At 39.7% G+C, this 21,592-nt stretch overlaps 1 protein-coding gene across 1 annotated transcript in view; it reads left to right on the top strand.

Moving 5' to 3' along the window:
* The window catches only part of KDM5A (lysine demethylase 5A), a 101,679-nt gene that overhangs the window by 52,394 nt on the left and 27,693 nt on the right, over window positions 1-21,592 (top strand). Inside the window, exons 18-22 of the mRNA XM_066369551.1 lie at window positions 1,623-1,737; window positions 3,980-4,335; window positions 16,022-16,160; window positions 19,444-19,623; window positions 20,260-20,421. Coding sequence (XP_066225648.1) covers window positions 1,623-1,737; window positions 3,980-4,335; window positions 16,022-16,160; window positions 19,444-19,623; window positions 20,260-20,421 — 952 coding nt within the window. The remainder of the gene's footprint in view (window positions 1-1,622; window positions 1,738-3,979; window positions 4,336-16,021; window positions 16,161-19,443; window positions 19,624-20,259; window positions 20,422-21,592) is intronic.

The following is a 21,592-nucleotide window of genomic DNA, read 5'->3' as shown; positions in this document are numbered from 1 at the left end:
TTCCAGTGTTTTTCAGATGTCACATTCATTTTTTTGCAAGAGATACTGAGAGAGGGACAGATAGAGACAGACAGACAGAAAGGGAGAGAGATCAGAAGCATCAGTTCTTCATGCGGCACCTTAGTTATTTAGTGATTGCTTTCTCACATGTGCCTTCACTAGAGGGCTACAGCAGAGTGAGTGTGACCCCTTGCACAAGCCAGTGACCTTAGGTTTCAAACCAGTGACCTTGGGCTTCAAGCCAGTGACCATGGGGTCACATCTGTGATCCCATGCTCAAGCTGGCGACCTTGAGGTTTCAAACCTGGGTCCTCTGCATCCCAGTCCGATGCTCTATCCACTGTGTCACCACCTGGTTAGGTCAGATGTCACATTCTTGTAGAGGTCTTCTCTGACTGCCCTTTATAAACTGGCAACCTTCTTATTTTTCTTTTCTGCTTTGGTTTTCTTCTGGCTTTGTCACCTCATAGTATCCTAATACAGTTACTTATTGTCTATTTCCTCTCTTTCCCAAGCCCACTAGAATGAATGTATGTTAGACTAGAATGCCAGGGATTTATTTTTCATTGCTGTATTTCTTGTGCTTAGAACAATACCTGATACATAATAGTTGTGCATATTGTAAATAAATATATCATACTGTAGGCTGAAGGTAGGGGGCAGCAAAGAGTAACCTTGATGGATGCAGGGGACCTGTTATTAAGGAGCACAGAAGAATGCACCCTTGATTTAATGTAATTCGTTTTTCTGTAGTATTGTTTCATACTCAGTCCAACAGATTTCTTGTATCTGAACGGATTTTTCTATAGCAATTCACGTTTAATTGTGCATTTTTTATCTACCATTTTTTTTAGAAAACTTTTCTTGGAGACATTGATCAGCAAAGCTTAGGGACTTTTGGGGGACTCTTTTTTTTTTTTTTTTTTTAATACATAGAAACAAAATTTTGAATCAGTTTCAGATGGTTGATTGTCTCCTAAGCCAGGTTAAATGTCCTTATTCCTCATCTTAAGCTTCTTGAGATAGAGGATTCTGTTTTATCAGTGAACTTAATATTTTACTTTGAGAAATTTACTGAACATTTAAAATATTTAATGCTTGTCCCTGGTCAGTTTGTTCAGTGGCTAGAATGTTGGCTTGGCATGCAGACGTTCTAGGTTCAATCCCATCAGGGCACACATGAGAAGGGACCATCTGCTTCTCTTCCCCTTCTTCTCCTCCTCTCTCTCTTCCTCTCTTGCAGCCAGCAGCTTGATTAGTTCAAGTGTTAGCCTCAGGTACTGAGGATAGCTTGGCTGATTCAAGCATTGGCCCCAGACAGGGCACATGTGGAAGTCTCTTTCCTCCTCTCACTTTAAAATAAAGTATAAATAAGTAAATAAATAAAATATTTAATACTTATAAGATTGAAGGAAGTATAACTTGGAGAGTTGAATCTTTGAACCATTAACTACAGAGTTTAAAAACCTAATTTGGAAGCAGTTACCATTGCAAGTAGAATTAATCAAATGCTAGTATTCTGGGATTGCTTGGGTGAGAGTTAAAAAGAGATTAGAAGCCCCTTTGATATCAGAATGACCATGAAGTTTTCTTACTTATGTCTCAATATTATTTTACATCAGGCAGAACCCTGATAGTGGGAGGACTCGGACCAAACTGACAGTGGAAGAACTGAAGGCCTTTGTCCAACAACTTTTTAGTCTTCCGTGTGTCGTCAGCCAAGCTCGACAAGTAAAGGTAGAGTATTACATTCTTAAATTGAGTAATATCCTTTATAGTATGGGGTACAAATTTGGGTAAACAGAATAATGTGTTTAGTCTAATTTTTTTGTTCTGTTTGTTTCTTGTCTCGCACAAGTGCTGCCATTTAAGGTTTTTTTGTAGGTAATAAGAAAATTTGGTTTCATTCATAGCCTGTAATTCCCTCTTTAAAGTTTTGGAGTTACGGTTCATTTAGAATTTTTTTTTTATATTAATTTTAGGTCAGAAGCCCCATTTAACTTAGATATAATTGAAATGCAAGAAATCAGTTAGAAAACTCTGAATGTATCAGTGAGTTATTATTAGTTTATGAGCTTTTAAAAATACAGAGCTCTGACATTACCAGGGCCCTGATGGTTTAATGAATATGTAAAATCAAATATTTTAGTGTATATCAAATATAGTAGTATATCAGTCTGCATAATTTGAAATCTTTTGATAGTCTGTGGTTTGTTTTTGTGATTTGCCTATGGGTAGGGTATCTAAAATGGTTTTTATAAAGGTTATCAACTTGTGAAATCAATTGTTTTTGTTTTAACAAAAAAAATGATTGTAAGAGCATTTTGATAGTTGAACATACTTTGCTTCCTGAGAGATTTTCTTCTGTCAACATCTGTGAAACTGTATTCTCTGGTTTTCTTAGCTCATTCACAATTCCTTTTCTTTCTTCTTTTTGTTGATTGTTTTCTCCTTGGTTTGACTTCTAATTGTGGAGTATATTAGGTGTCTCTTGGTCCTTATATCTTCTTATTTGTCCAGTGACATTAAATATTACCTAATATCCTGTTGATTCCCAAAATTCCAGCTCTAACTGCCATTCTTTTATACAGACTTGAATATCCAGTTGGATACTCTACATTTCCCTTTGGAAGACTAAAAAGGCATCTTAAAAGCCTTTTAATGAATTAAAATACTTGATTCCTTTACTTCCCATATCCAATCTCTAAACAATTGCTGCTGTTTTCTCCTAAATGTATCCCAAAGTAAACCATTTAACATCAGCTCCATTGCTTAAAGTAAACTCTATACCACTAGCATCTGTCCTTTAGGTAACTGCACAATCTCTCTCTCTTTCTTTTTTTTTTTACAGAGACAGAGAGAGGGGTAAGATAGGGACAGAGAGGAATGGAGAGAGATGAGAAGTGTCAATCATTAGTTGTTCTTTGCAACACCTTAGTTGTTCATTGATTGCTTTCTCATATGTGCCTTGACCGTGGGCCTTCAGCAGACCGAGTAACCCGTTGCTTGAGCCAGAGACCCCAGTCCAAGCTGGTGAGCTTTCGCTCAAGCCAGATGAGCCCACACTCAAACTGGCGACCTCAGGGTCTCGAACCTGGGTTCTTGGCATCCCAGTCTGACGCTCTACCCACTGCGCCACCGCCTGGGCAGGCTGCACAATCTCTTAATCTCCCTTCTACTCTGGTCCCTGATGGTTTATTTTTCACTTAGTATCCAGAGTGAGCATTTAAAATATAAATCAAATCACATTACTTTACCATGGTTAAAAAAAATCCTCTAGCAGTTTCCCAAAGCCATTAGATAGAAATTCAAATCATAATCTATAAGACACTATGCAATCTGACCTCTGTTTATTCAACTACACTTATTCTTCATCACTTTTGCTCCCCATCGTCCACTTTGAAGCAAGACATTTCTGTTTAAGACCTTTTGCAGTTATTATTTGTCTTGCCTGAAGTGTTCTTTTTTTCATCTTTTCACAATGTTCCGTCTACCTTCTTGTTTTTGTTTTTGTTTATCTGTCTTCCAGACGACCATTGCAAAGTAATATGCCACCCTTCCATTCATTCTTTATTATGTTCTATTTTATTTCCATAGCACTTAAAAACACTCTTAACATTTTATTCATATATTCGGTGACTAGCCACTTATATTGAAATGTATGTCCTTTGAAGACAAGGACTTTGTATGTTTTGTTGAATGCTGTGTACTGAGAACCGTGCCTGCCTCTAAGTCAGAAGTTATTACATATTTTTTAATTAGTAATGTTTTAAAAGTATGACTTTATAAGTAATTAGAGAAGCATATTTGTTATCTTAACTATTCTATTTGGTTCTATGATGGTGAGATTATTTGAAGGTCTAGAATTTGATAATTTTGCCTATCAAAACTGTTCTGTTGACTACCAAATATGTGTATTACATACTCATTTTTTATCTTTTAAACTTATTTTTTATCTTTATTCTTTTGACATTTTCAGAATCTGCTGGATGATGTGGAAGAGTTTCATGAACGTGCTCAAGAGGCCATGCTGGATGAAACTCCAGATTCTTCTAAACTCCAGATGTTGCTAGACCTAGGCTCTAGTCTCTATGTGGAGCTACCTGAATTAGCCCGACTAAAGCAAGAGCTACAGCAGGCTCGATGGTTGGATGAAGTAAGACTGACTCTATCAGATCCACAACAAGTCACTTTGGATGTCATGAAGAAATTGATAGACTCTGGGGTGGGGTTGGCTCCCCACCATGCTGTGGAAAAAGCAATGGCTGAACTACAGGAGCTCCTTACAGTCTCTGAGCGATGGGAAGAAAAGGCTAAGGTCTGCCTGCAGGCAAGGTGAACACATATATTGGTGACTGTTGTCTCTTTCATAAAAGTCAGATAGTAGAAGGAGAGGAGAAATTAAGGGTCTTTTTCATTAAATATTTAATTAAATGTTTTGTGTCTTACCTGACCAGTCACCAAGTTATCAAAAGAGTCTACATATAGACAGTTTGAAATATTGTGTGTATACTGTATGCAGAGTACTTTGTTAGGTACTTTAGATGATACAAAGTAGCATTTTGTTTAGAGCCTTGCATTACTGATATTATAGTTTGGATTAAAACATATAAAGCTCATTGCAGTATTTATTAACTGAGGAGTGCAGAAAAGTACTATAGGAATTCAGAAGAGGAGAGATCATTGTTAATGTGGATGGTCAAAAGAGAATCCTGAGAGAAGTGTAAGAACTTAGGTAGAGCCTTGAAAAATGAGTAGAATTGAAGTGGAAAAGGTGGCAAGAGAGATGTCATCAGCTAAGTTTAAAGTTGATAGGGAGTGTTCGTGTGACAGAAATTAAGTGAGCTTTTTTTGGACTGGAGGATTTATGCAGGAAAGTAGTAAAAGAGAAAACTCAGGCATGAAGATGTCAAGTGTTTGCATTAGCGTTGTCATGCCAGTGGAAAGATAAGAAAAGCATACTTGATTGCATATAAATTAATTTGACTGTAATGTTCTTATGAAAGTCTTTTTTCAGCAGCAGAGATTAATATTTATATTATTTCTATTGTGAGGATGAGAAAACTGGCGTACTTAGGGAGATCACATTATTTTTAAATAATACAGCTCAAATTTAAAGCCTTTTCCACGTCATTCTAAAGTCTCCATCTACGTAACAACTTGTTGGCCACTTACTTTGAATGTATTTATTAGGAAAAGTCTTAGATGATTTAATTACCATAGTTCTGCTCAGCCAAAAAAGGCTCCATATTTATTGGATATTTTGCTTTCCAGATATTGTGGAGAATACAGATTATATTTATTTATGGCTTTTCCTATCCAAAACATTCAGGTTACTCTGTGCCTTCAGATTCATGACACTTCCAGGAGTTGGGAGCATATTAAATGGGAAAAACTGAATAACTTTGGAGTGCAGATCTATGATTTGGTATATCTCATGCAGCTGGTCATAATCTAAATTTGTTGGTAGTAGTGTTTGAAAACTTTCTTTGTCCAATTTTCTTACATTTAATTAGTTACCAAGTTTTGCTGATTTTGCCTCAAAATGTCTTCCATATCTTTCTTTTTCAACTCCATTGTCACTGACTTAGATATAGTACTCTTATATACTGCTCACAAAAATTAGGGGATATTTCAAAATGCATATGAAGTGATAAAAAAAGCATTTGATTTTTTTTTTTAATATTAATGGGGTGGCATTGATAAATCAGGGTACATATGTTCAGAGAAAACATCTCTAGGTTATTTTGACATTTGATTATGCTGCATTCCCATCACCCAAAGTCCAATTGTCTTCCGTCACCTTCTAACTGGTTTTCTTTGTGCCCCTCCCCTCCCCCAACCCCCTCCCTCTCCTCCCCCCCCCCCGTAACCCCCACACTCTTTTCCATGTCTCTGAGTCTCATTTTTATGTCCCACCTATGTATGGAATCATATAGTTCTTAGTTTTTTCTGATTTACTTATTTCGCTCAGTATAATGTTATCAAGGTCCATCCATGTTGTTGTAAATGATCCGATGTCATCATTTCTTATGGCTGAGTAGTATTCCATAGTATATATGTACCAAAGCTTTTTAATCCACTCGTCCACTGACGGACACTTGGGCTGCTTCCCGATCTTTGCTATTGTGAACAATGCTGCCATAAACATGGGGGTGCATTTCTTCTTTTCAAACAGTGCTATGGTGTTCTTGGGGTACATTCCTAACAGTGGTATAGCTGGGTCAAAAGGCAAATCGATTTTTAATTTCTTGAGGAATCTCCATACTGTTTTCCACAGTGGCTGCACCAGTCTGCATTCCCACCAGCAGTGCAGGAGGGTTCCCTTTTCTCCACATGATTGCCAGTACTTATTCTCTGTTGTTTTGTTGATGAGCGCCATTCTGACTGGTGTGAGATATCTCATTGTGGTTTTAATTTGCATTTCTCTAATGATTAGTGATGTTGAGCATTTTTTCATATGCCTATTGGCCATCTGTATGTCCTCTTTGGAGAAGTGTCTATTCATTTCTTTTGCCCATTTTTGGATTGAGTTGTTTGTCTTCCTGGTATTAAGTTTTACAACTTATTTATAAATTTTGGTTATTAACCCCTTATCAGACGCATTGTCAAATATATTCTCCCATTGTGTAGTTTGTCTTTTTATTCTGTTCTTATTGTCTTTAGCTGTGCAGAAGCTTTTTAGTTTGATAAAGTCCCATTTGTTTATCCTGTCTTTTATTTCACTTGCGTGTGGAGACAAATCGGCAAATATATTGCTGCGAGAGATGTTAGAGAGCTTACTGCCTATGTTTTCTTCTAAGATGCTTATGGTTTTACAGCTTACATTTAAGTCTTTTATCCATTTTGAGTTTATTTTTGTGAATGGTGTAAGTTGGTGGTCTAGTTTCATTTTTTTGCAGGTAGCTGTCCATTTTCTCAATACCATTTGTTGAAGGGGCTGTCTTTACTCCAATGTATGCTCTTACCTCCTTTGTCAAATATCAGTTGTCCATAAAAGTGTGGGTTTATTTCTGGGTTCTCAGTTCTGTTCCATTGATCTATATGCCTGTTCTTATGCCAGTACCAGGCTGTTTTGAGTACAGTGGCCTTATAATATAACTTGATATCCGGAAGTGTGATACCTTCCACTTTATTCTTCCTTTTCAAGATTGCTGAGGTTATTCGTATTCTCTTTTGGTTCCATATAAATTTTTGGAATATGTGTTCTATATCTTTGAAGTAAGTCATTGGTATTTTAATTGGTATTGCATTGAATTTATAAATTGCTTTGGGTAATATAGACATTTTGATGTTTATTCTTTCTAACCATGAGCACGGTATATGCTTCCATTTGTTTGTATCTTCCCTGATTTCTTTTATCAAGGTTTTATAATTTTTCGAGTACAAGTCTTTAATCTCCCTGGTTAAATTTATTCCTAGGTACTTTATTTTTTTGGTTGCAATGGTAAAGGGGATTGATTCCTTAATTTCTCTTTCTGACAGCTCATCGTTAGTGTATAAAAGTGCCTCTGATTTCTGAGCACTGATTTTATATCCTGCCACCTTGCTGAATTCATTTATCAGGTCTAGTAGTTTTTTTACTGCGACTTTAGGGTTTTCTAAGTACAGTATCATATCATCTGCAAATAATGATAGTTTTACTTCTTTTCCAATTTGGATGCCTTTTATTTCTTTTTCTTGTCTGATTGCTGTGCCTAGGACTTCCAGAACTATGTTGAATAAGAGTGGTGAATGGGGGCACCTCTGACTTGTTCCTGATCTTAAGGGGATTGCTTTTAATTTTTGCCCATTGAGTATGATGTTAGCTGTACCCACATAGATACATAGGTTGTCATAGATAATCTTTATCATGTTGAGGTATGTTCCCTGTTTCCCACTTTGCTGAGAGTTTTGATCATGAATGGGTGCTGGATTTTATCAAATCCTTTTTCTGCATCTATTGAAATTATCATGTGGTTTTTCTCCTTCCTTTTGTTTATGTGATGAATCATATTGATTTGCGAATATTATACCAGCCTTGCCTCCCAAGAATAAATCCCACTTGATCATATGTATGATTTTTTTCCATACATTGCTGGATCTGGTTTGCTAATATTTTGTTGAGTATTTTAGCATCTAAATTCATCAGGGATATTGGCCTATAATTTTCTTTCTTTGTGTTGTCTTTGCCTGGTTTTGGGATCAGAATTATGCTCACCTCATAAAAGGAGCCTGGAAGTCTTCCTTCCTCTTGAATTTTTTGAAATGGCTTGAGAAGGATAGGAGTTAGTTCTTCTTTGAATATTTGGTAGAATTCAGTTGTGAAGCCATCAGGCCCAGGACTTTTCTTTTTTGGGAGTTTTTTTTTTTTTTTTCCCTGTATTTTTCTGAAGCGAGAAACGGGGAGAGACAGTCAGACAGACTCCCGTATGCGCCCGACCGGGATCCACCTGGCACGCCCACCAGGGGGCGACACTCTGCCCACCAGGGGGCGATGCTCTGCCCCTTCGGGGCGACGCTCTGTTGCGACCACAGCCACTCCAGCGCCTCGGGCAGAGGCCGAAGAACCATCCCCAGCGCCCGGGCCATCTTTGCTCCAGTGGAGCCTCGGCTGCGGGAGGGGAAGAGAGGGACAGAGAGGAAGGAGAGGGGGAGGGGTGGAGAAGCAGATGGGCACTTCTCCTGTGTGCCCTGGCTGGGAATCGAACCCGGGACTTCTGCACGCCAGGCCGACGCTCTACCACTGAGCCAACCGGCCAGGGCCTTGGGAGTTTTTTGATAAATGTTTCGATCTCATTTGTTGTAATTGTTCTGTTTAGGTTTTCTGATTCTTCCAGATTAATTTTTGGAAGATTATGTTTCAAGGAATTTGTCCATTTCATCTAGGTTGTCTAGTTTTTTGGCGTACAGTTCTTCATACTATTTTCTTACAATATTTTGTATTTCTGTTGTGTCAGTTGTAATTTCTCCACTCTCGTTTCTAATTTTATTTATTTGAGTCCTCTCTCTTTTTTTCTTGGTGAGTCTGGTTAAAGGTTCATCGATCTTGTTTACCTTTTCAAAGAACCAGCTCCTGGTTTCATTGATCCTCTGTATTGTTTCTTTAGCCTCTATGTCATTTATTTCTACTCTGATCTTTATTATTTCCTTCCTTCTACCAGCTCTGGGCTTTACTTGCTGTTCTTTTTCTAGTTCTGTTAGATGTAGGGTCAAGTTGTTTATTTGAGCCTTTTCTAGCTTCTTGAGGTATGCCCATAATGCTATAAACTTCCCTCTCAGGACTGCTTTTGCTGTGTACCATAAATTTTGAGTTGATGTATGCTCATTATCGTTCGTTTCTAGGAATTTTGTAATTTCTTCTTTGATCTCATTGTTTACCCGTTTGTTATTTAATAACGTGCTATTTAGTTTCCAAGTGTTTGAGTATTTTTCAGTTTTTCTGTTGTGGTTGATTTCTAGTTTTATGCCATTGTGATCAGAGAAAGTGCTTGATATGATTTTGATTTTCTTAAATTTGTTGAGACTGCTTTTGTGCCCTAACATGTGGTCTATTCTAGAGAATGTACCATGAGCACTTGAAAAGAATGTATATTCTGCTGTTTTAGGGTGAAAGGTTCTGAAGATATCTATTAAATTGAGTTGATCTAGTATGTCCTTTAAGTCTCCTGTTTCTTTAATTTTCTTTCTTCAGGGTCTATCTAGTGATGTTAGTAGGGTATTGAAATCCCCTGCTATTATAGTATTTCTGTTGATCTCACCTTTAAATCCATCAAAGTCTGCTTTATATATTTAGGTGCTCCTATGTTAGGTGCGTAGATATTTATAACGGTTATATTTTCCTGTTGGATTGCTCCCTTTATCATTATGTAGTGACCTTCTTTATCTCTAACTATAGTCTTTGTTTTAAAGTCCATTTTGTCTGATGTAAGTATTGCTACCTCAGCTTTCTTTTCATTTCCATTTGCGTGAAATATTTTTTTCCATCCTTTTATCTTCAGTCTGTGTGCATCTTATTTTTTAAGGTGTGTCTCTTGTAGACAGCATATGTATGGGTCCTGTTTTCTTATCCACGCAGCTACCCTATGTCTTTTGATCGGATCATTTAATCCATTTACATTTAAGGTTATTATTGATATGTAATTGTTTATTGCCATTTTATTCTTTAAGACTATATTCCTCTTTTACTATATTCTTTTTCTCCTTTGGTCTGTTTACAACAGGCCCGTTAGCATTTCTTGCAGCCTTGGTTTGGTTATAGTGAATTCCTTGATTTTTTTTTGTCTGGAAAGCTTTTTATTTCTCCTTCAATTTTATTTTATTTTATTTTTATTTATTTATTTTTTTTCAGTTTTCTGAAGCTGGAAACAGGGAGAGACAGTCAGACTCCCGCATGTGCCCGACTGGGATCCACCCGGCACGCCCACCATGGGGCGACGCTCTGCCCACCAGGGGGCGATGCTCTGCCCATCCTGGGCGTCGCCATGTTGTGACCAGAGCCACTCTAGCGCCTGAGGCAGAGGCCACAGAGCCATCCCCAGCGCCTGGGCCATCTTTGCTCCAATGGAGCCTTGGCTGCAGGAGGGGAAGAGAGAGACAGAGGGGAAAGCGTGGCGGAGGGGTGGAGAAGCAAATGGGCGCTTCTCCTGTGTGCCCTGGCTGGGAATCGAACCCGGGTCCTCCGCACGCTAGGCCGACGCTCTACCACTGAGCCAACCGGCCAGGCCTCTCCTTCAATTTTAAACGGTAGCCTTGCTGGATAAAGTAGTCTTGGTTGTAGGCTCTTGTTTTGCATTACTTTGAATATTTCCTGCCATTCCCTTCTGGCCTCAAGTGTTTCTGTTGAAAAGTCGGAAGTCATCCTTATAGGGGCTCCTTTGTAGTTATAGTCTTTTTTTCTCTAGCAGCTTTTAATATTTTCTCTTTATCACTTAGGTTTGGCATTTTAATTATGATGTGTCTTGGTGTTGATTTCTTTAGGTTTCTCTTTAATGGAGTTCTCTGTGCTTCTTGAACTTGTGAGATGTTTTCCTGCCTTAATTGGGAAGTTTTCAGCTATGATATGTTTGAACAAAGTCTCTATCCCTTGTTCTTTCTCTTCTTCTTCAGGAACCCCTATGATGCGGATGTTATTTCTCTTCATGTTGTCACAGAGCTCTCTTAGAGTTTCCTCAGACTTTTTGAGTCTCTTTTCTTTTTTCTGCTCTGCTTTCATGCCTTTATTTATCTTGTCCTCTAACTCGCTGATTCGATTATCAGCTTCATCTATCCTGCTTTTAATTCCTTCCATTGTGTTCTTTATTTCAGATATTGTATTTGTCACTTCTGACTGATTCTTTTTTATTATTTCAATGTCCTTTCTTATATTTGCTATCTCTTTATTTAGGTGTTCGTAATGACCATGTATTGTTGTACTAATGTCTTTGAGCATCCTAACAGTCGTTATTTTAAACTCTGCATCTGGTAATTTGGTTATATCTCACTCATTCAGTTCCTTTTCTGGGGATTTCTCTTGATTCATTTGTGTTGCATTTCTCTGCCTTCTCATTTTTTCTGTGTAAAGGAAGGTTTTGGCCACTGGAGTCCACTGGGTGTGGCCTCTGTTCCCTAGGTATGGTCTGTCTGCAGGCCCAGCATCCCCTCTGCTGTTGCTGTGTAGGGCGTTTGGGTATTGGCGTTGCCAGTGCCTGCTCACCGGGGCTGTTGCTGTGGTTTCTGCTTCTCCTTAACGGGAGTGGTTGTGATCACATGCTCGGGTGTACAAGCCTTGGTGGCCTTGGCCTTTGACCCACCCCTGTGGGTGGCGTTATGCTCGGCCCTGATGGCAGTGGCAAACACCTTTGCTCAGCTGCCGGTCTCCGCCAGTTTCCGGGCTTTCGCCCCACCCTTGCAGGAGGAGCCTATTCATGGGACGGCTGCAAGCCTTGGCTCCACAGGCCAGGCAGGACTGTGTGCCCACGCTCAGTAGCGGGACTCTGCCAGTTCTGGGTTTTTGGCTCCACCCCCGCTGGAGGAGCTGGCTCCCAAGTCAAGGCACAAGCCTCAGTTCCGCAGGCGGGACAAGGCTGTGCTCCTGCTCCTGCTCTCCACCCCTTTCGGGATTCCTGCCCTTCTTCCGCAGGCTGGATTGCAGGCTGCCCGCAGCTGGGCTTGACCGCTTTGGCATGCCCCCTCCTCCCCAGCCGGGGAAGACTGAGCTCACACCTGGGCCCAGTGGTGGCTAGCTGGCTTCCGCCCTTGCCGACAGAACCGTGCTTCCGCATCCCACCGCCGCCCGCCCTCCCGTGATCCCTCAGCCGTGTAGGTGGGGGCGCTACAGCTCAGACCCTAAGACTCACTACTGTAGTCCCAAAAGCTCCCTCCTTCTAAGTGACTCTGCTCTGAGTACCATGGGAGAGGTTGTTTGGCTGGTGTCCTGCTTCCCTTTGCTGGTATTGCTGTTTCCAGGGGAAATAATTCACTTCAGATTTGGGGAGTGACTCATCCCAGGGGTTAGGGTGGTTGTCTCCCAAAATGTTTCTTCCTGTGCCTCCTAGATTACACTCTCTTCCTGTTACTCTGGTACTCTTCTCTTTCCCCGTCCCCCAGAGCCCTGGGTGAGTGGTTGTGAGAGAGGTGTCTGCACGTCCCTTTAAGAAGAATCCTGGGTCTGAGAAATCAGTCTCTTTCTCACAAACAGTATCCTGTCTTCTTTCCAGCTAAATACTGTCCATACGGCTCTTCTAGGCTCTGGGGCTGCAGGCTGGGGCTTTCTTCCTGGGTCTCAGGACCCTCCCCTCTCTGCTAAACTCACTTCCTGCCACGTGAGTCTCTCCCGGCTGCCGTTTGCTCTGGGGAGCTGGGCAGCCCTCTCCATGTTTCCGCTTTTCCTACCGGACTTGGTGTGGCTTCTTCAGTGTTCCTTGGTTGAAGAGTCCTCTTAGTTTAGCCCAAAGTTGGTTTTTCCAGATGATAGTTCTTAAAATTAGTTTGTAATCCACTTTGGTTCTTGGAGGTGGATGTTGGAACGTCCGTCTACTCCAGCGCCATCTTGTCTTCTGATTTTTTTTATTAGACAAGAACAGAAAAGCAAATGACAAGTCAAAGAAAGTTTTTTGATTATGCAAATGAGATGCAGAACCAACTTTTATTTCATTGGTGAAAATATACTATACAAAAGGCTGAAAGTACTGGAGTATATGCAAGTTCCCTGATCCCCTAATTTCTGTGAGCAGTGTATTTTTCCTTGATCTTCACAATTCAGTGTTTACAGATTACCTCCTACCTGCAGGCACTAATTTTAAGTGCTTTGGAGATAGCGAGGAAAAAGACCCATGAGATCTCTGCTCTAAAATAGAGCCAGCATTCTAGTGGGGAGAGACAGTTTAATAGTGAAGGAATGAATGAATTTCAGATATTTAGTGTCATGAAGAAAATAAATTGGTAAAGAAGTGGGGGGAGTAAGGTTGGTAGGAAGTAGTCTTCTCTTTTTTTTCTAACTCCTGTCAGAGTTGTCTTTCTGAAATACATTCTTCATGTTCTTTCTTAGTATTGGTCAACTACTGACCATTTTTTTCTTGATACTCTTTTTTTTTTTAATTACAGAGACAGAGAGTCAGAGAGAGGGATAGACAGGGACAGACAGGAACGGAGAGATGAGAAGCATCAATCATTAGTTTTTCATTGCGCGTTGCAACACCTTAGTTGTTCATTGATTGCTTTCTCATATGTGACCGCGGGCCTTCAGCAGACCGAGTAACCCCTTGCTTGAGCCAGTGACCTTGGGTCCAAGCTGGTGAGCTTTTGCTCAAACCAGATGAGCCCGCGCTCAAGCCGGCGACCTCGGGGTCTTGAACCTGGGTCCTCTACATCCCCTTCTGACGCTCTATCCACTGTGCCACCGCCTGGTCAGGCGATACTCTTTTTCTTTGAGTTTGAGTTTTTCTTTCTGCCTCTTGAATAATGGTTTTCCTCAATATTCTGACCTAGTCTGCTTCATTTCTCACTTTGTACATCTCCTTGGAAATCTATTCTAACTTCTTGGCTCCATATACAATCTTTATTTTGATTAATTCCAAATTCTCATGTATAGCAGATTTTTTTTCATAGATACAGTCTGTCTTAGATCATTTCATTGGCTGTCCCTCAAATTTTCATACCCCAAATTGGAACCATTTAATTCTTACAATCTCTCCCTTTGTTCATTTATTCTTTGAATTACACCATCTTTCACTCATACGAACAAGGCAGTACTTTATAAATTAACTTTGACCCCTGCCTTCTATTTTCTTACCATGAAATGCACTTAACTTCCAAGTTATGCTGATTCTATTTTCTCAGTTTCTCAGTGTCATTCTTTTTCTTTGGGCCGCTATCGTAGCTGATCTGGATCATAACAACAGGTCCTGTTTCTGAGCTCACTCCTTTCTAATCCATTCTTGACATTGCAACTAGTATTTCCCTAAAATACAGGTGTGACTATTTGACTTCCTTGCTTAAAGCCCTTCACCATTTCTCATTCCCCTTGGAATGTAGTTCAGATTCCATAACCTGATTTATAAAGCCAGCTGAAATCTAGCCCCTTGCTTGCATATCTCACCTCATCTCTTGCCATTCTTCCTTTTGCATTCTAACATAGTGATTGTCCCAGCTGCCCATGCCATGTTCTTTCTTATCTCTGGACCTTTGCACCTTTTGTTCTCTTATGGAAGTCATCCTCTCTGCTCATCCTTGTGGTTCACCTCCACCACCCCTATCCTCCCTTTGGCCCCAGCTTTTCTGACTTACTCCTATTCAAAAAGGATACAAAAGCTTAGCGTTCACTTCTAGGAATTCTTTCTTCACCTGCCGAGTCAGGTAGGTCCTCCTAGTATATATGTCCTGATAGTATCTTTGTTTTCCTCTATCATTGCACTTATAGTGCAGCTAACTCCTTGTTAATAATCCCTGCCTCCCCAAGGTTAAAAAGTTTCATAAGGCAAGGATTCTGTCACTTTTATTTTTAAAGATTTTATTGATTTTAGGTGGGGGGAGCGAGATGCAACAACTCATAATATATAGTTGCTTCTTGTATATATATGCCTCGACCGGGCAAGCCCAGGGTTTCAAACTGGTGACCTCAGCATGACAGGTCGGTACTTTATCTGCTGCGCCACCACAGGTCAGGCAGGGACACTGTCACTCTTGCAAGTTAATGATGTTCAGGCCCTAGCACAGTGCCTAGGACATAGTAGCATTCATGGATAATGACAAAACTTCCCATTCTCAGTGGCTTCCCATTGCTATCTAGTGAAATCCATGGCACTCAAGATCTCTTAATCTGTTTACATCTTTTTTCCTGTCAAATCCCCAACTTCCTGCTCTTACTCTTACTCCACCCCCAATCTTCACATCATCCCTGATGACTAAACCAGACTACCAGCTCATTTTTAAATGTTTCTCTTTGCCTTTCTTCATTATGGTCCAGCTTTTTTTTCTTTAATCTTTCACTTGACAGAAATCACAGGTTTATAAGACCTAATTCAAAGCCTTTCTCACTCCCTATGCAGAATTAGTCATACCTCCTGTAGTAATTTGTTCTCAGTTCCTAGTACATGCTTATCTTGAATCCTAATTAGTTGAGGATACAGTTCTGTTTTATTCATCTTTGTGTAACTGGGTGTTAATGAATGTAGTTGAATTAAATTGATTAAATATTTGATCAACATTAGTGGGTTTCTAGACTGTTGCTTTCTACATTGCTATCTAATAGGCATCTCCAACAATTTCAAATATTGTGGAGAACTCAAGTAGAGGAACTAAATGTAGAGAAAAGAGCATGGGATCTGAGATATCAGTATTTCAGGTATGCTATTTACTACATTAAATGACTTTGGGAAAAATAATTCTTAAATTTTCTGTAAGATGGAAATAATGATCATAGCATTTTGCCTCCCTTTTGGATTGTGTAAGAATTAAATGATATCATGTATATGAAAATTCTCTACATGTTCTAAAGTGTTATGTAAATGTTGGTAGCTGTTTAATTTTTCCTCATGCATCTGCCCTGTTTTGTGTTTTTTAGACCACGGCACAGTGTGGCAAGTTTAGAAAGCATTGTAAATGAAGCTAAGAACATTCCAGCCTTTCTACCCAATGTGCTGTCCTTGAAAGAAGCCTTACAGAAGGCTCGAGAATGGACAACTAAAGTGGAAACTATTCAGGTAAGGAGCCATTTGAATTCTTTTACCATATTTATGTGTTTCATAGATGAATCACTTAAGCATTTAATTTTTTAGAATAGAATAACCATAATAAGATAATTACAGTACTTAAAGTTCACTTGTTGTTTTATCCAGTTTTATAATTCAAAATATTACCTATGCAAACATTATTTGTTTTTATTGACTCTTGCTGTAAAATATGACAATGAAATAAGGGCTAGACAGAGATGGAAGTATGCTTGAATACATAGAATTTCTTTTTTCTGAGTTATAAAAACCATTAGCAGCATTTTTAGTACTCAGGATATAAATGCTCTTTATTATAGAGCTATACCCAAAAGAAAAAGGGAACCAACTCTTCTACTGATGGCTACACCAAGAATGACTTCTTTTTTACTTTCGTTTTAGTTGTCTTTTTTCTGAGACCTCTCTTTCTAGGCTGTTTTTAAAACTATCTTTTTTTAAAATCAGGACAGCTCCTCTGTTTCATCTTTGATTTGTTTCAGGCAATTGGTTGTCCTTGAATGTCCGATACTCCTTGTTTGGCTCTTTATTTATGATTGAAGGACTTAGACAGCAAATACAGGTACCTGTGTTGTGTTTCCTCTAATTTTAAAGGACTTTTCCTCCTCCAAGCCCTTCCCTTCAGTGGGAGGACTAACTTGTAGACTCTTAAGTGGACCACTTCTGTTGACAGGCAGACTCTTCTTTAGGATTGACAGCCTGAGAGCAGGCTCTATCTAAGCTCAGCCAGGTTCTCTGTAGTCAAATGGCTATAGTTGGGAACAAGAAGGATTAGTAGTAAGTATGGTATTTCTTGACCCTGTATGTATCTGAGCTTTCTTATTTCTTTCAATTTGCTGTCTATTTTTATTCTAATACCATAGTGATTTAATCATACTATTATTGTATCTTAGGACTAGAAAGAACCTTATTATTCTTTTTAAAAGTTTCTTGCCTGTTTAACACATTTCAGTATAATTTTCAATATGAACTTGTAGGCAAATTAGTTAATACATTGGTAATAACCTTTTAATGGAATGTTAATATTTAGCACATAATACTTTCTTTCGTAGCTTCTGAATAACAATGAATGTTACGGAGATATATAGTTTCTTACAGGAATGCTAATGTGTTTGTCTGCTGAGAGATTCATCCAATCTAAGATACCACTCTGAATTAGTATCTACAGGCTGCCAACCCACCTGAGGTGTTCTTGTCAAGACCCTGGAATGGATTACTTGTTAACCCTCTAAGCTGCTGTAATGACTTATTTAGTGAATTTAAAGTAGTATATAAGTTCTTAAAAACAGTGACTTTATTATATAGGAATGTTGAAACATTGTGACTTAGAAGTGAAATACCCATTGTTATCTGCTTGTATAACATAAAACGGAGTTGGTTATCAGATAAAAACACTGCTTTGTAGTTGTTGGACTCATTGTAAAAGACTTTGAAACAGGCAAAAGAGACTACTTGGATGTTCTTCCAGTGAAATACTGGATGCTGTCTAATGAACTCTCCACAATTACTGAATTCTAGGACTGTGTGTCTTAGATTTTCTTTGAAAAAGCTATTTAACAACTCTGAATTATTTAAAAATGATAGTGATGCAAATGAATTATGTTCATAGAAAAGCAATTGCAGGCCCTGGCCTGCTCAGCGGTAGAGTGTTGTCCTGGCACAGGGAAGTCCTGGGTTCAATTCCCAGTGAGGGCACACAGGAGAGGTGACCATCTGTTTCTCCACTACCTCCCTATGTTCCTCTCTTTCCCTCCTGCAGCCATGGCTTGAATAGTTCGAGCAAAGTTGGTGCCGGGTGCTGAGGATGGCTTCATAGCCTCTGCCTCAGGCACTAAGAAGAGCTCAGTTGCTGAGCAATGGAGCAACACCCCAGAAGGGCAGAGCATCGCCCCCTACTGGGCTTGTCGGGTGGATGCTGGTCTGGGCGCATGTGGGAGTCTGTCTCTGCCTCCCCACCTCTCATTTAATAATAAAAAAAAAGAAAAAGAAAAGCAATTACATTTGTCCTTGGATTTGGAAAAATTGGTTTTTACACTGAAGAAAAGATAATTCCATTGTCCTGTATTGTATTAAACATCTGTTTTCATCCATTAGCAAATTCTTTTCTTCATTTGTAATTGCATATATATATGTCTACTCTTTTTATTGTTCCTTGAACTGGTTTTTATACTTTACTGGTCCCCTTATTAATTAATAAAATTGAAATTTTTAACATGAATTTATACAAACTTTTAAATATGTTGGGGTGGCCCTGGCCGGTTTGCTCAGTGGTAAAGCGTCGGCCTGGCGTGCGGGGGACACGGGTTCGATTCCCGGCCAGGGCACACAGGAGAAGCGCCCATCTGCTTCTCCACCCCCACCCCTCCTCCCTCTCTGTCTCTCTCTTCCCCTCCCGCAGCCGAGGCTCCATTGGAGCAAAGATGGCCCGGGCGCTGGGGATGGCTCCTTGGCCTCTGCCCCAGGCGCTGGAGTGGCTGTGGTCGCGGCAGAGCGACGACGCCCCGGAGGGGCAGAGCATCGCCCCTGGTGGGCGTGCTGGGTGGATCCCGGTCCGGCGCATGCGGGAGTCTGTCTGACTGTCTCTCCCCGTTTCCAGCTTCAGAAAAATACAAAAAAAAAAAGCTTTTAAATATGTTGGGGTGACATTGGTTAATATCATTTTCAAGAGTACAATTCTGTACATCAACTGTATATTGTATTTGCACACTTTTTTTTTTTTTGTATTTTGCTGAAGCCAGAAACGGGGAGAGACAGTCAGACAGACTCCCGCATGTGCCGGACCGGGATCCACCCGGCACGCCCACCAGGGGCGACGCTCTGCCCCTCCGGGGCGTCGCTCTGTCGTGACCACAGCCACTTCAGCGCCTGGGGCAGAGGCCAAGGAGCCATCCCCAGCGCCCGGGCCATCTTTGCTCCAATGGAGCCTCGGCTGCGGGAGAGGAAGAGAGAGACAGAGAGGAAGGAGAGGGGGAGGGGTGGAGAAGCAGATGGGCGCTTCCCCTGTGTGCCCTGGCCGGGAATCGAACCCGGGACCTCTGCACACCAGGCCGATGCTCTACCACTGAGCCAACCGGCCAGGGCCATTTGCACACTTTTTATAAAGAACATTGGTAGCTCTATAAGTCAAAAGATATATTTAGGTTTAAAAATAATAGTAAATAAAAATAATTTACTTTAAATTCTTTGTAACTTCTGACAATATATTGCCAGACTCCGTAAATGAATGTAAATTTTGTGAGAATATACTTCTCTTTTTCAGAGTGGCAGCAACTATGCTTACTTGGAGCAGCTGGAGAGCTTATCTGCTAAAGGTCGCCCCATCCCTGTGCGTCTTGATGCATTGCCCCAAGTAGAATCACAGGTAGCAGCAGCGCGTGCATGGAGAGAACGGACTGGGAGGACCTTTCTTAAGAAGAATTCTAGCCATACATTGTTGCAGGTAAAGAGAAGTGTACTTCATGTGTATATACTTCAACATGCTCATCTGAAGTTGATAATTTAACACCTGTAGGTAGCAGTATTATTGGTGAAGGTTCTTTTTATTTTATCTGGTCATGGTTATACTAGTGATTCTTATTAGGTAATATCAAATGCTGACCAGAAATCTAGAGCCTATGGCAGACTTACTTCTGGTTCATCCTATGCTATGTCCAGAGAAAACAGTCAGCCTGGATCTTGTCAGTATTGTCAATGGACTGTCACTAAAAGAGCTTATTTCTCAGAAGCACAAGTTTAAATACTCATTATTACCCTTTTTGTCTTGAACATTCAAACATAGTAGTTAGTGGATAGGCTTTGGAATAAGATAGTTTTATGTTTGAGGACTTGCGCTCACATTACCAACCCTGTGTCTTTGGGCACGTTGTTTCCTTTCTGAATCTCAGTTTTCCTTGTTAGTAAAATACAGATAATACTGCCTACTTCAGAGGGTTGTTAGGAGAATTGAATTAGATAATTTATGTAAAGTCCTTTAAAAAGTACCTAGGACTTGAGAAATAGTCAGTAAATGGTTCCTTTCATTATTTTCAGTTTTAAGGTTTAAACCATAGTTCAGTATTTTGTTTTATTTTTGTAGGTACTAAGTCCCCGAACTGACATTGGTATATATGGGAGTGGTAAAAACAGAAGGAAAAAAGTAAAAGAACTGATAGAAAAGGAAAAAGAAAAGGATCTGGACCTTGAACCTTTGAGTGACCTAGAGGAAGGACTGGAGGAAACCAGAGACACAGCCATGGTGGTAAGAAATTATGTTATGCATCTTAACTTTGCAAGGTGAATACAGTGTTCTGTGGTGATATTAGCACATTCACTGTTTTTATGTTAACTGATTTTGTATACTTCATTTGGCTTTGTATTTTTAAATATTTAAAATTAAAGTATATGAAAATTTTACTTTTCTGTTCTCTTCCTATAATTCTTTTCTATATCTGTTCTTTATTGTTATTTTAATAGTTGTCTAATACTCTATCAAAGTGTCTTTAAAATGCTGAACATTTTTTTGATACTGAACATTTGGGTGTTACTAAGTGCTAACTATTCTGGATACTAATAAAGTAAACTTCCTTGTATAGCCTTTTCCTTTTTTCAAGTTATTTTTCTACACTTGACTCTGGAATGGTATAACCAGATTAGAATTTAATAGCATTTTGTGATGTTTAATACTATGCTTTTCAAAGAAATCATATCAGCTTTCTGATAGCAGCTGCTCCCTTCTCTTAGTAGCATTCATCAGTATAGTCAGTGATTAGTAAAATATTTGTGGCTAATTAGAATTATGGGGGTTTATTGGAGAATACGAGGAATGTGTTAAGATTACTAGAAGCCTGAGGAAAAAGGAAGTAAAAATTAGTTGGAGCAATAGGTAATAATAGTAAGGAGTTGCTTATGGCTGTTTCTGTCTACAAATGATCCTTTAAAAAAAATTTTTTTTTTCCAATCACATCCTGCATTCAACATTATTTTATACTAGTTACAGGTATACAATGGTTATAAAATTGTCTAATTACAAAGCGTCCCCCCCAATATTTCAGGTACCCACCTAGCATCATACACGGTTATTACAATATTGTTGACAAATGATCCTGTTTTGATGCCAGTGGAAATGTTTTCTCATTAGGGAGCCTACCTAATAGGTCATTTTTTTTTTTTTTTTTTTTTAACAGGGACAGAGAGAGAGTCAGAGAGAGGGATAGATAGGGACAGACAGACAGGAACGGAGAGAGATGAGAAGCATCAATCATCAGTTTTTCGTTGCGACACATTAGTTGTTCATTGACTGCTTTCTCATATGTGTCTTGACTGTGGGCCTTCAGCAGACCGAGTAACCCCTTGCTGGAGCCAGCGACCTTGGCTCCAAGCCAGTGAGCTTTGCTCAAACCAGATGAACCTGCACTGAAGCTGGCGACCTC

This window comes from Saccopteryx leptura, chromosome 2, assembly GCF_036850995.1.
Source record: "Saccopteryx leptura isolate mSacLep1 chromosome 2, mSacLep1_pri_phased_curated, whole genome shotgun sequence".
NCBI classification, from domain to species: Eukaryota; Metazoa; Chordata; class Mammalia; order Chiroptera; family Emballonuridae; genus Saccopteryx; species Saccopteryx leptura.
Note: the sequence above shows the minus strand (reverse complement) of the source record. Positions and strands in the feature narration are given on the sequence as shown.